Below are 14,851 nucleotides of genomic sequence, written 5' to 3' on the forward strand. Positions count from 1 at the left end.
CTGCGGATCTTCGTTTTGGAGTCCCAGACTGTGCCGATTTTATGAAATGAATGCTGGCTGTTTTTTCTAAAATCTAGATTATGCGAAAAATGGAAAACAGGATGAGAGCACAGGTCTACTCAGGATCCAAGGGATGTTTATCGGCTCCAATTTTTCATCTGTTTTTATGGAAATTTTTACTTGTGCTGCTGTGCTTCATGCCAACTTCCTTTCTTAAGGAGTTTTGGCCATCAACCTACGAAGGTGTGGATCTTAATTGTTGCAGCCAGTTTCCTGAACAGGCTGGCTCAGTGGATGATGGAGCGTGTGTGTGTGTGTTTTAAACAGTAGCCATAGGAACAACACCAACAGTTGACCAGTATCCTAATCTTATAAGGCTCCCTGTGTCTAACGGAGGAACCTTTCCTAGAATTGGCCAGCTTTGGGTTCTTAAATGTGATTTCTTTTGGTCGCCTTGGAGAAACCGTCCCTGGCTATTTGCCAGGCTCTTAATAAGGGAAGCTTCAGTAAATCAGATGACTCTGTCTAAGTCATTTGATGTTTGCCTTGCCAGGGTGCTGAGTCACAAGGATGGAGGTTACATAGTGTCAAATTAACCAGGCAAAATGAATTACAGATGAAGCATATTAAGCACCAGATGTGCCAGCTGGGGGTTTGTCCAACGCATGTGTATCGTCATGCAGAACAAAATAAACCACAGCCACAAATCCACATGTGTTTGCTCTTTCAGTTCCACCTTTGGCTAAATGTTGACAGAGCCAATAAAAGGATTGCACCACCGCAACAAAGAGCGAGAGTGAGCGAGAGAGAGAGAGAGGAGTTTAAAAGAAAAAACATTTCTTTTAAAAAAATATAATCAGTTCCATGGCCTTAAAAAGTAGTTATTGACTAGCTTAACAAGAATATTTGGAAGCAGTTCTTTGCTTTAAGGAAGCAGGTTACAAACCACAAAAGCTTATTCCAGAAATAACTTCTTTGAGGCTAAACTACATGGGCAGTTAGCCTTCTGTTTGGTTTGCTGCTGGGATGGGCTAATTCGCTCCTAAAGGCAGCAGACAGCATCTTTCCTCGAGTCAACCAGGCTGCCTCCAGAACCTGGACCTTTCTGGCCCCTGTCAAGGGCTTCTACTTTTATGATGCATGCAGGATTGCTCTCTTTTGGTCTGTTTCAAGGATGTGTGATCTCTGGAAATGAACCAAGTAATAATCATGTGCCATCAAGTCAATTCTGATTTAAGGTGACCCTTTTTAGAGTTTTCCCAGTAGAGAGCACTTAGAATACCATTCGCTTCTTCTGGAGTCATCCTAGAACTGTGCAGTTTGCGCAAGACTGGCTCTTCTACCTGGAAGCACAGTGGGGAATCGAACTCCCAACCTCTAGCTCCACAGCCAGATACCTAGACCACTGAACTATCTAGCCAGCAACAAACCAAAAATTCCTCCTCCTTCTCCTTTTGACGGTGCAATATTGTGAAGTGACTGAATAGATAGCCAAGATATGGGCTAATTAAACACTTCCTCTGCTCCTCAGTGGCGGGGGCAGAGGAAGTGAATTCTTTTTTCAGCCTCTATTAGAGCACTGAAAATATACTGCATCATTTTATTTTTTAAAAATAACATATCTTTTCTTCCCCTTGTCTTAAAGGGCCGATTGAGAAACTGCCCATAAGTGTGGCAGTTTCTTGACCACCCCTTCAAAACAAAGAAGCGTATTTGTGTATCAGGTATGTGTAATACGCTGCAGCAAGCTCTTGCCCATACCCAATACACTTATCTTAAAGATCATTTGTACTATACATACCTAATACACATATGCTTTGAAAAAGCAGACCAGATAGGCTTGAGGTCTGTATGACATCTGGATGCAAGAACCACACCCAATGGCAATGCAGGCATCCTAGCGACCCTATTTAATCTGCTCCAGACCAGTCCTATAGACAAGCCCTAAGCCTTTAAGACTCCACAAGGGTTCATTATTCCTTTTGTTGCATCAGACGGCAGACTCACACGGCTGTCCCTCTGGAAGAATCTTGGTTTTGTTTTAAAGGGCAAAGTTTCTCAAAAATGTCTCTAGTTTCCTTGTGTATCTTCTGTTTTTCACGCAGCAACACGAGGCAGGTCAGGACTGAGCACTCGCATCATGTGAGGATTTCCTTCTATCATTCAGTGATGTAACAACCCCCCCATACTCACAAAATCAGTTACACAATAAAAGGAGTACAGTTATCCCTGTTTGTTTACTATCAGAACTTGGCTATGTCTTTGTTGTTGCAAGAAGGAATTTACTACACATAATTAGTAGATCAAAACTTGCTACTTCCATGTTCTAGAAATAACTAGCAACCGTAAAACACCAGAAATGTGCCCGTTATTTGTTACTGTTGTTAGTTTAACCCAGCCTGGCCATCTTTTAGCATACAACACTATAAGCAATGGTTTGTGTTAAACAGGGTAACGAAATAGCTTAGTGGTTTAGGTAACCAGCTGCAGAGTCAGACACTGGGACTTGGATTCCCCACTGTGTCTCCCCGGAGAAAAGCCGGCATAGAGCAGAGGCATTTTCAGAGATTATTCTCCGTTGCTGCAGAACCAGCGGTTGGAAGTTCAATTCCCCACTGTGCCTCCTGTGAATAGGGCCAGACTATGTCGCCATGGGCAAACTGCACCGTCCCGGGGGGGGGGAGCAGAAGAAGGGAATGGTATTCTCTACCTCTGAGTATTCTCTACCTCTAAAACCCTGGAAAAACGTCACCATGAGTCGGAATCAAGTTGAGAGCACACAATTCTTATTTAATACTGCAATTTGCTGTTTATGCCGTGATTTCTATGGAATCCTGCCAAGTGTGAGGCTTTATGAAGCCAAAACTGCACCATCCATGCACAAGAGGGAGGGATCAGCAGGTGCGGGGAATCCAACAATCTGCAAAAATCCATCCAAAAAAAAACCACAGGAGGAGCAAAACAGCCAAATGGCGAACAATTAAAGAAATGGGTTATTTGTATATCACCACCACAGGTGGCCAGGCCCTTTGGACCCACCCACCCCCAGAACCGACCATCCTATTTACTGCTTGTGGAGTGCATGTCTATCATCATTTGCGCTTCACCAATTGCAGAAGTAGCCCGGATGGTGCTTCCCCGCCTCCCTGAGCAGCTGACCCCTCAGCACCTGAGCAGGGAGACTTGTCACCCTGCCTCCTTCCTGGAGTGGTCAGCAGCAAAGGGAGGCGGGGAAGTGCCGGCCAGGCGACTTCCATGGTGGACGCAGCATGAACGATGACAGCCCTGCACGCCATGCCACGAGAGGTATGTGGACTGGCCAGTTCTGGGGGGGGGGATTTGTCCAAAGGTCTCAGCCGCCTATGGTGGCAATATTCATATCCATCTCACCTGCAAGATGAATACGAATATCCCATCTCTAGGAACAAAGCATGGCTGGCTGATGGACAGACTGCCTGGAACCCTGAGTTATTGCCCTGCAATTTCTACACTAGGAAGTCTCTCACAGTTACAGGTATGAGCAACTTAAATTTGGCATTTAGAAAAGAGGCAAGCTGTGCTAGTTTAATGCATCAAACCATCAGGTTCCCTGCCCAAGGCTGTGTCTTTTTGCCATCACCCTGCAATTTCAGTCTAACAATCTGAGAGTTCAGGGACTGTTTCCGTGAGAGTAATTTCTAGGCAGCCTGGAGAGAAGGAGTTGGCTAACCAACAGGAAATACACCTCTTGATCGCTTTGTATTCCTCTTTTTTATCTCTCCTGTTCTGGCTCCCACGTGGATGCCCACGCCCTGATCCCTATGGCACACCTCCAGCACAAAGCATGTCTCAGCAGTGAAGGCTCTTATTTCTCTGCAGTGCTGCTGGAATCCCCCTTCGGAGTCGGGAGCTGCTGTAGATGCTCTGAGCATTGTGCGCCACGGCAAAAATTAACATTGTTTATTGCCTGGGCCAGATTTAGAAGATGATCTCCTGGGAGCAATCACACAGCCCTTTTCTGCGGCTGCACGTAGTAGGACAGCCTTGGCAGAGAATTAATCCATACTTCTCTGTTGGGCAGAGGGAGGGGGTATCAACTGTTTCTGTCGCCAGACGCTGGAGAACTATAATGGGTTCAGTACAGGTTTGCTGAGGAGCAAGTCCGTCTCAGGACAACTTGCTGCCTGAGCCCAAGGACACAACATCCTGTTCCATGCACAGGAGAGGCGATGCATAGAGCAGGAATCACCAAGTTTAAGATCAGAGGCATCTGGTGGATTCAGTTTTAGGGGTATTGTGAATCCACTCTGGGTTTTAGTGTGCACTTTTTAGCAATTATCCAAGATTGCTTAACTTTATCTGGGGGAAAATGTGAAATAGATTTAAAGCACACCCAAAACTGGAGCCACCAGTCGCCACTGGTCGAGGCCCTGGGACTTTCTGATTAGCAAGAACTGTGGCATCATTTTGCCATCACTATCTCCCTAACACTCCCTTGTTCTCTTTAAGCTTAGCAGTTGTCATATAGATGGGGCAGAAATTTATTTTCCCACCAGTAATCTATCACTGCAAGCAAATAATGCAATAAAGCAAAAGATCTCAGGATGGTTTGTTCTCAAGTGGGCAATTAAGATCCATTAGATTTACAAAAGAAATACCGATGGTACCTACATTTTCGGCCTCTTTTTCTCTGGGTAGCTATGGGGGCTGTTGCAATGAAGCCCTGCACAAATTTACCAACTGTAAACTCTTTTTCCATGGCCCATTTTCCAAATTAAACTTCCCCACCGATGTTACCAGTCACTGATTTCATCACAATTAAAGTCTGGTTTTATCACAGAAAGCTGGCACATATATGCCACAATCAACACATAAATATTCCTGCAAAGAAATGCAGTCTGCCATTAGGCATGTATCTGTCCCTTTTTTTTCCTCAGTGGTGCAAACTGGCAGCTTTCTTTGAGTTCATTCTGAGAAATCACCTCAATTTATACAAATGATCACCGGATGATGCCCTATATGACAGCAAACTCTGCAAATTTGCACAATCGGTGGGGTGAGGTTCTGTTGGTTGATACCCTCAAAGTTCAGTCTAGCCCAATATTGTCACTTACACTAACTGGCAGCTTGTGACTAGAAGAGGAAAATCTTTAACAAGTAGAAGCATCTGAGTGTCACAGCAAGGGCTTCTCTCACTCTAGGACTGTGCAAAATAACACAGAGAGACACACAAAACAGTCCCTGTCATGATGATGGGATATGTCGTTAGAGAAATATAAAATGGAGTCAGACAGGTTCTGTGTGAAGATGATTTGAGAGACATCGGAATGTGTTTTTCTAAGTGCTATGAGAGTGTTTTTCTGAAGATTGGTACAGCAGGGTTCAAGATAAAACTGAAGGATGAATCAAGGGGCCCATGGAAGAAAAGACTCAACATTCTGAGCTAATTGGAGAAGAGATAAAACATCTGGACTTTCATGGGAATTAAGGGAGGAGGAAGATGTTACAGCCCCTTGAGGCTACTTGGTTAACAGCCAGAATTGTCAAGAAGAAGGGAGGAGTTAGCGAATGTAGAAAATGGATGATGGGTTATGTGGAAGTACTTCAGTGGAGTTCAGTTCAGTCTTGTTCAATTCAATTCCATGATGATGGGAGAGAAAGGAACTTGATTGAGAGAGGATGTAAGTAAAGAGAAAGTAGGAGGTGGAGCTAGCCCACCTCAGCCCAGCTTAGTTGTGTTTATTTTAATGGAAAATATTATTTTATTTAACTGTAATAATCTTTGAATATGTTCTTTATGTTAAAGCTTGTGCAATATAAACTGATTCTATGAAACTCTATTTTTTCTAATAAAAATTAATTATAAAAACTCTTGCAAAAGGACTGGTCCCTTGAACAGCACGGTCTGGCTAAATCCAGGAGGTGGAGAGAAAACTAGCCATCTTTAAGAGTCCTATCTCACTGAGCTGTTGTGAGTTCTAAGGAATCACAAAGCCCATGTGTCTGTACTTGCAAAGTACTGGGTAAGAGTAAAGTGTTCTTTTAAGGTCAGACTTGCTCCAAGGCCTTACACTACACACTGCTGAGGTCTTAGGAGTTGCCCCAGCGCAAAGGTAATAGGTAAGTGACCTGTTGAAATCTCTGACTGAGTGCTAATTACTCCTTAGGGGGCCCTGGGCACGACAGTCCCAAAATTAAAAATTTCCCCAGCTATGATCTATTCACAACATTAAGACAAATAGCTGTTTAAAAACAGATGTCTCTTATAGGTATATTTGCCAGAGAATCAGAACGGAATGCTGCTCCCTTTTAGAAATGTGCATAGTGGGTGGGGTTTTCTTGTATTCCATTTTGCTTTGTAATGCACGAAGGCCTCGAAATGGAATGAAGACCCTATGGATAACACGCTGACATGCTTTGTTCTCAGGCCCAAGGGAAGCACCTTGTGTAACTTGAACTCTCTGATAGAACTGATTAAACCATCATCCGTTGGTGCCTATGGGGAGCAGAGATGCATTTCTTGGCAGTCCCGGCATGTTTTTCCAAGAGAGATTTCCTGCAGAGATTTAGACGTTGAATGTGAACTGCATGAAATGTTGGCTATGAAAACTGACCCAAGTCAGGAAATGATAAGCGACTGAGCCAAGAGGGCTTTGAGCTGGAAAGGTCCAGCTGTTTGTGGAGCACCAAACCTCAACCTGAAAGTTTTCTTTTGATGGGAAGGGAAGAGGGAAATGCTTGCTGACAAAGAACAGCTGTGCACGAAAGGCCATCATGTAGGAAAAGCTACAGCAGAAACCTACAGCTGTGCCTTTAGAAGGAACTCCATGACCTGTTTCCTCCTGAAAGGGGAATGGCTTAAAGGCCAAACTGCATATAAACACATAAAATGGATCATGTGAAAGCTGGACAGTTAAGAAAGCAGACAGAGGGGGAAAAAAACCTGATTCATTTGAAATGTGGTGCTGGAGGAGAGTTTTGCAAATACCCTGGACTGCCAGAAAGAGAAACCAGTGGGTCCTAGATCAAATCAAGTCTGAACTGTCTCTAGAGACAAAAACGTAGAAACGGAGGCTGTCCTACTTTGGACTCATCAGGAGAAGGCAGGATTCTCTGGAGAAGACAATAACATTGGGAAAGGTTGAAGGCAACAGAAAAGAGGATGGGTTGAAGGTAAATATGTGATAGACTCTCCCTAAAGGAACCACAGGCCTGGGTTTACAAGAATTTAGCATGGGGGCTGAGAATAGAACATTTTGGAGATTGCTCATTCATAGGGTCACCATAGCTTGGAGGTGACTTGATGGTACATAATAACGACAATACCATATTATATTATGTATTTATTTATCTGTTTATTAGATTTGTATACTGCTCTATTGGCATGATGCACTATTCAAGGGGTTTACAATGTGGTAAAAAAGATACAACAACCTATAAGATTAAATAAAAACAGGCAGGCAATAAAACAAAAAAATTACAAGAGGTGTAATTGCAGATAAAAGGCACTTCTTAATTTCATTTGCCCCCATGAGCTCAAGATGGTGCACACGGCTTTCCTTCTTCCTCCTCACAACAACCCTGAGAGGCAGGACTGTAATTAGGGTTTAGTCCCACAGCATCAACATTTAGAGGGCACCAAAACCTAGTGGTGAATATATAGGAAAATGTCAGGAAAATAAACAGAAATGTTTTCTTTCTTTTTGAGGCACACCACAACTTCATCTTCCTTTTTCGGGGTGGGGGGGGCGGGACTCATACCCACACCTCAAAGTGGTGGGAGTGGAACACAGTGCCATTCACAGAGGTGCTGAATCCGCTCCGGAGTTTACTCCGCCCTTTGCAGAAACTGTTCATTTCTCTGTTCTTTTTTACTCCCAGGATGTGTCTCTGTGTGGCATGCGGACATCCACCTCATCTAAGCATGCTATTTAATGGATCCTCACCCGACACACACACAAAATTAAAACTGAATCTTGAGAAAAATTATTAACAAACTGGTCCTAGTAGGTTAACAAAAAAAATAATAATAATAAAAAGACTAAGCTTGTGGACAGAGGGATAGTCACTGCTGAGCAACTTAAACTGTTTGGCCAGAGGCCCCTCCCCAGACTGCAGAGAAAACATGGATTTCTTTGAGTCTCAATGCTGCATCATTGTGTTTTGTAAAAGATCAGTGCCTCACCCGGCTGTCGGTGATGCCAAGAGAGCATCATGCGCGTTCTAGCCATCTTCCCTCCTCTCTTAATTTACGCTTCTTGTAAAATGAGGCACTTGCACCAAGCGGCTTTTATTGGAGAAAGAAAGAGAGGTGGTGGACGGAGGGCTTTGCACTATAAGAAGATAGAAAATCCTAGGCAGTGTCCTTTCTGGTGCCATGACAGAACCACTAAAAGCTTATTTTTTTTCTTTTTGCATGTCTGATTTTCCTACTCACATTTGTATGCATTGCTTTTGCATAGTTGCAAATGAGACAGGTGCATAAGCCAGTAGAGGGGCAAGATCCCACCTCAGCGTTATTTCCCTTGCTCCTATTCCTTTCATTGCAATATTCATTCCAGGGTGAAGGAGGCAAGAGGCCACCTTCTTGCCTCCCAGGGTGAAACCATTTTATGCCAGGCTTGATCTTCTGCGCTGAATTTTCTTTAGCATGGCCTTAGAGGACACAGAGCATTGCCTCCATGGATTTTACATCATGGAGAGAAAGGCAGCCTATGTGTGGTTTATAAAATGTGTAAGAAAGTTCTCAGATCAAATTGTAATGGTAGGTATCCTTCAAAGTGCTCACTTGAGCATTTTCTGCAAACTCTGTTTTTTAAAAAAATATATTCAAATTGGTTGATGGACATAACAGATAGGGAGCACTAAACTGAAAGGAAGGTAGTTTACACAAAATAGGTTTTATTATCTGAATCCATTTCTGTTCAGACTTTCAAGAAATCAGGTTCAAGTCAATATTTAAGTCATATTAAAGTCATATCTAATTGGCCACATTCATGTGTACAGATTGGAAATCGATTTCTTTCTGGTGATTTAAACCGGTTTTGAAGCCTACGTTTCTGAAATTGAATCATGTCCTCAAAACCACATTGAATTGAATCAATTTTAGAAGCCCCTTCCGGTCATTTGGGGGGAAAAAATTGCTTTGAAGCCCAGATACATTGATTTCACCCTTGCATTAGGAGAGCAATGAAATCTAAATCGATTTAACTGATGTTTAAATGGGTTTTGTATTGCCAGTGTGAACACAGCCAAATTCTAAAGAGTCGTATCCTATTCAAAGAATAAGGAAAATTGTGTAACTTGCTGAGCTGTCACCCTCACAAGCAGTACAAGACTGAGCACACAACAGAGAGCCCTGTCCAGGCATGGGAAAGAGCTGCGCCATCACTTCTCCATGATCGCAAAGTGCAACCACGAGTCCGGTGACGTCCTAAAGACAACGGGCAAGATCCTGCTTGGTTTTACCAGGTGCATAATGCTCTGCTGCATGTCAGGCTGCTTCCTTCCCTGCCATTTCCATACCGGGGGCATTCAATGGAAGCACCATGGCCTACGAGTGGCATAATATGAAGGTCACCTACAGAAAAATTACATTCTGTGTGTTTGTCAATAGGCTTCTGTCCAAAGACAACAGATAAGCCCCAGTTAAGTGAAACCCTGTCCTCCACCATTGTGCATCATTGTGCAGCAACCAGAAGATGACATGACTGTATTTGCACAAATGTCGATGGTTATGCATGGAAAAAAAAAATAAAGCATCCCCTGAAAATAAGCCCTAAGGCATTTTTGGAGCAAAAATGAATATCAAACCTGGTCTTATTTTTGGGGAAACGCATACAAGTGTTTTTTGCTTTTTAAGAAATCTCCTTTTTTCCAAACAGCCAGTCCCTAGACTACAAAGTTGTCAGAAAGATTTAGAAACATGAATGCGAACCAAAGGAGACCCACGGGTTTAAATCCCAAGGATTCATACGGTTATCTCAGGATCCCAGTGGCTACTCTCTGCTGAAGCACTGTGAAGCTAAAGACCTGGAGTTAGCAAATGTGATTTCATTCTTCCTGGCCCTGCCAACCAGAGGACTTGACTCAAAAGGAGCAAAGGCTGCCTCCCTACCACTCCCACAGTGCCAGTGTGCTCTGCTCTGGTCCTCTCTCTACGCTCTGCTTTAATGGGGGAGCATCAGCCAATCAGGTGAGTGCCTGGAACTGGCTCTCCTCAGCCTGTTCCACCAGGCGCCTTTTGGTCCCTGCCCGAGGAGGAGACGCAGCATCCACCACATCGTTGCCTTTCTCTGCAATGACCTAAAACATCGGCGGTGCAGGCAGGCGGCAGACAAGCGATGCAGAGCAGCCGTGAACAACTTGGTCCTCATCCAGGGGATCTCTTTTCCTTTTTCCTGATGTCTGGAGAATGTGTCAGCAGTTCGTCCCAGCCCTAACTGCACTGTCTCTCTCCCCCCTGCATCTCAGGAAATCACAACCTTTCCATCTTCTGCACTGGGATTGATTCTACTACAGACTAGAGAAACCTCTCCTTTTTTTTCCCCAAACAACAGAGCAAAAGGACCCAGAGGCTGTTTTCCTCTCGCTCTCTTTCCTCTCTCTTGGTTCTAGCTGTGCCAACATTAATCTTCCAAGATGTGCGACTGCTTTCATCTAGTTCTTCCTAACTGGCCAGGATCTCCAGCCAGTGGTGGGCTCACTATTTTTTTCCCCCTGTACTTTCCTGCTGTGTTGCTGCTGCTGCTGTTTTGAAAATGCCTTTGCTAGCTGCAAACCCTCCCGCTCTCAAGCTTTCCCTGCAGCTTCTAGGGTGTGGCTTTGGACAGAGACTGCATGAATCAGATGAGGAGTTCAGAGGAGCTGTGAGCTTTTCACCTGGGCAAAAACTCTCCCCTCACCATCTTAGGACGATGCACTGAAACCACCTTTAAAATTGCTGGCAGCGATTAGAATTTAATGTTCGTAGCCTGTCGTTCCCTTAATAGAAATATCAGCTTTTTCCCTCAGATTGCATGCTTTCGATTTCACTCCCCCACCCCGACCCCATCCTACAACTCCTCACAATTAGAGTGCTGGCACACCATGCATGGCATGATTTTGAAAATGATTCCAATGAATTTTATGACTGCAGACTGAAAAAAAAATGTGGTATATGCGCTGAATGGGTAGACATCCGTGTTTCTTGTAAGGGTACCAGGGCTGATACTTGACTGTGGTGAAGGTTAGAACGAGGGCCAGATATGGGATTACAACAGGAAGATGAGGAGGTTGTAGTAGTGGAATACTACCAAACCTCAGAAGCTTCAGCAATAATTTAAGACTGTGCTCCTGAACCCCTCTCAAAGAAAGAGGTGCAAGGTGGGGTTTAATTCTTAAAAGGTGAAATTTTGGGTTTAACAGCTGTCTTGAATGCCTTGCTCCACAAATTCTATATATGTTGGGGAAACCAGATGTTGAGTGGACTCTGTACATGGCCAAATGTTGGTCTTCTCTCTCTTTTTTGACCTGTTACTTTTAGCGTGTCTTGGGGATCGGGGTAAAAGTATCTTCCCCAACATATGGTTACATATGACAGAGATAAAGAAAGTAGTGGTATTAAAAGAGAGCGTAAGACCAAGAGGAACATAATCTGTTAAGAGTCTGGTTTTCTTCTAACCTCCCTTTGTAACCCAGTTTACGTACTCCTGGTACAGAGCAAAACAGGTGTAAATTGTACATGACAATCATCTTTCAATGTATGATGTGGTGCACCTCCTTCCTCGAACAAATATATAGATACAGCAGTGAGTGGCTGATGTGTTCCAAAGACAACAAATGTAATTGCCTAGGAGTCTGGCTTTCGGCCGTGTGTTTGATATTGGAAATGCGTCCTGATTAAACAGAGAAGGTCAGTTATCAAATGTGAGCATCAGACAAGTCAAAGTGATATCTTTATTTCTTCCGAGATCAAAGTTAGCATAATCCGTATTCTTTACAGTATCCCTCCTCTTCAAGCTTGTCGGTTAGTCTCGGGCAGAAGTTCTACATTCTGACAGACCACTGCTTGTGAAAATTCCTGGGAGGGGATTCTTAAAAGGGGCATATCAAATTCATGAGTTGCTATAAGTCTTGGGGAGAGGGGTGGAGTTCTTTATGGTTCCATTTCCTAACACACTGGAATTTATGGGGCTCAGTTTATCATCTGATCTTTCGGCTGTAAAGTGGAAACGTGACTGTTTGAGAGAGGTCCTGTTGATAATTCTTCCTTGGAGCTGTGGGTTTTGTTCTGTTTTGTTTTCATCATCAAGGAAGCGGGAAACATAGTTTAGCCCTCTCCTAATCCCAGGATAATATTTTGATTAGTTTATCACCATCTGAATAATATTTTCCAGATTCACATTTTACAGCAGGGGTGGTGAATCGGCAGCCCAAGGGCTAAATCTGACTCCGCAGAGGAACTTTATCAGGCCCCCAGAGAGCTCACCACATTTTGGCCAATTAGCAGACTTTGCTCACAGATCCACTGTCTAGCAAGAGAGCTTTGCCGTTCCATAAGCATTTCATAGAAATGTGATGATGCTCCTGCTGACCCTGCTGGCTTTACGCTGGACAAGAGCTTAGAAAACTCTTCCCAGAAACCTACGTAGGCAGGGTATTATGGGAAACTGGTAGTCCAGAAAGTATCTTTTTAAAGGTGTGAATTAGAAATGCAGACAGCCTACAGCAGAAGGCGGCTCAGGACTGCACCATTTGAAAGACTACGTTCTCCCTTAACAAACCTGCCCAGGTTTTAAGATCTTTGGAAGAGGTCCTACGCTTGATTCCTACATCTACAGTTGTGCATTTCGAAGGAGCACAGAAGAGGGTCTTCTCACTGGCTGCTCCCAGGCTTTGGAACTCCTTCCCAAGGGAAGTTAACAAAGTTTGGCCTGCACTCCGTTGTCTGTTCTCTGGCAAGCAAAAAATCTTTTAACTCAGATGTGCCTTTGGCATCCAGGCAAATTTTAATTGTAGCAGGCTGTTGTTTCTTCTAACCTATTGCTTTTTGAGGGTGTGTGTGTGGGGGGGTGTTCCAGTTGTGCTCCTTTCATTTTGCTTTTAATTTGAATTTCCTTGTTGTTGGCTGTCTGCAGTGTGATTTTCCCAGGGAAGGCCAGATCAACATTTCACCAGTTAACTACTGTACTTTTTCAGCCCTTTCTCACCCCAGCCAACTTTGCCCCCATCTGACTCATTTCATCTGAACATGGAAGTCCCATACATGTGAAGCTCTTGAGATGAGGCCATCTCCAAGACCACGCTGCCTCCCAGCTTGGTTCCCCTTCAGTTGTGTTGTGGGGTACAATTCCCCCCACCCTCATTTCAGCCCAAAAGTACAGGGCTGAAACCAGGAGAAGCAACTGAGGATTTGCCCCAGGGCACCAACATTTAGAGGGCATTGGATGCTAGAGTTGAATCTACTGGTGAGACATTGGCAAATAAACAACAATTCTCAAAACCACAGAGTGGATGAGAGACTCATCTCGGGTGCTCAAATGACAAGTTACAGCTCTTTGTGAAAAACTCAGGAAAACGCTGCGTGGTCCCCAAAACAATACAAATGCAGGAACAGGTGATACCTTTATTGGACCGCTAAGAAAACCAGCAAAACAAAAAACAGTGAGCTTTTGATGACCATTCATGTTCTGCAGGCTGTGTACTCAGTCCCTGTGAGTAGCTCCAATATTATATGTTTTTATTAAAGCCCCAGTTTTGGCCATGAGGCTTTGGGACTTTACTAAATCATATATATATGATTTTGGAGCAACCCACAAGAAGGTGCACAGCCTGAAGAAGATGAACTATCATCAAAAGCTCGCTGTTTGTTTTTTGTTTTTGTTATATCTTTTAGTGGTCCAATAATGGTATCACCTGCTCCTGCATATGTATAACTCTGTGTGAGTACATTAGCCATTAGTTGCTCTGCTCAGCTCTTTCAAACCCAAGCCTGTGGCTTCCTCTATTGAGTCAAACTATCTCATACTTGGACATTTTCTTCTCTCTCTGTTTTCATCTTTCTCCAGCATTCCTGTATTCTCCAGAGAGTCTTCTCTTCCTACAATGTACCCAAAGTACAACACCTTCAGTTTTGTCGCTTCTAGAGAGATTTCAGTCTTGATATGATCTAAGACCCACTTGTTTGTCCTTGTGATGGTCCAGGATATTAGCAAAGCAGTCCTCCACTACCATACTTTGAATAGATTTTTCTTCTTCTTCTCAGTGTTCTTCACTGCCCAGTTTTCACAACTATAAGTAGTAACTGAGAGTACAATGGTATGGATGACTTTCGCCTTGGCTTGCAGTGACACATCCTTGAGGATCTCTCCTAGAACCTTCATAACTGCCCTTCCAGGCATCAGTCTTCTTCTGATTTCTTGGCTCCAGTCTTTATTTGGATTGTCAGTGACAAAGTCACATCGTTCTTCTGTAATCACAATTTTTGTCCTATCCATGTGAATGATTCTACTCGTGGAATAACCATACCTCATTCAACTACTGTCTTTTAGGTGTCTCCATATCAGGAGCAATCCACATGTAGCTTTAGGAGTGGTTATACTTTTTCTCTCTTCTCTGGAAATGTATATCTCTCAAGGATTCTTCCAGATAATCCTCAAAATTTTTGCCAAACTACAACCTCCAGAATTCTTGAGGGAAAGCCATGAAGGTGGTGGCTATGGAGAACATCCTATGGACTAAAAGAGTCCTATGGACTTAAGGTTGTTAGCCGCCTAGAGTGGTCCTCGCTTGACCAGATAGGCGGGATATTAAATAAATAAATAAATAAATAAATAAATAAATAAATAAATAAATAAATAAATAAATAAATGAGTTTTATTTGACTCATATT

At 43.5% G+C, this 14,851-nt stretch overlaps 1 protein-coding gene across 1 annotated transcript in view; it reads left to right on the top strand.

The window, feature by feature from the left end:
• Positions 1-10,145: 10,145 nt before the first annotated feature.
• The window catches only part of AHNAK2 (AHNAK nucleoprotein 2), a 128,954-nt gene continuing 124,248 nt past the window's right edge, over positions 10,146-14,851 (top strand). Inside the window, exon 1 of the mRNA XM_078383835.1 lies at positions 10,146-10,675. Within this exon, the coding sequence (XP_078239961.1) occupies positions 10,621-10,675 (55 nt within the window). The 5' untranslated portion in view covers positions 10,146-10,620. The remainder of the gene's footprint in view (positions 10,676-14,851) is intronic.

The sequence above is a fragment of the Pogona vitticeps genome, chromosome 1 (genome assembly GCF_051106095.1).
Source record: "Pogona vitticeps strain Pit_001003342236 chromosome 1, PviZW2.1, whole genome shotgun sequence".
Lineage (NCBI taxonomy): Eukaryota > Metazoa > Chordata > Lepidosauria > Squamata > Agamidae > Pogona > Pogona vitticeps.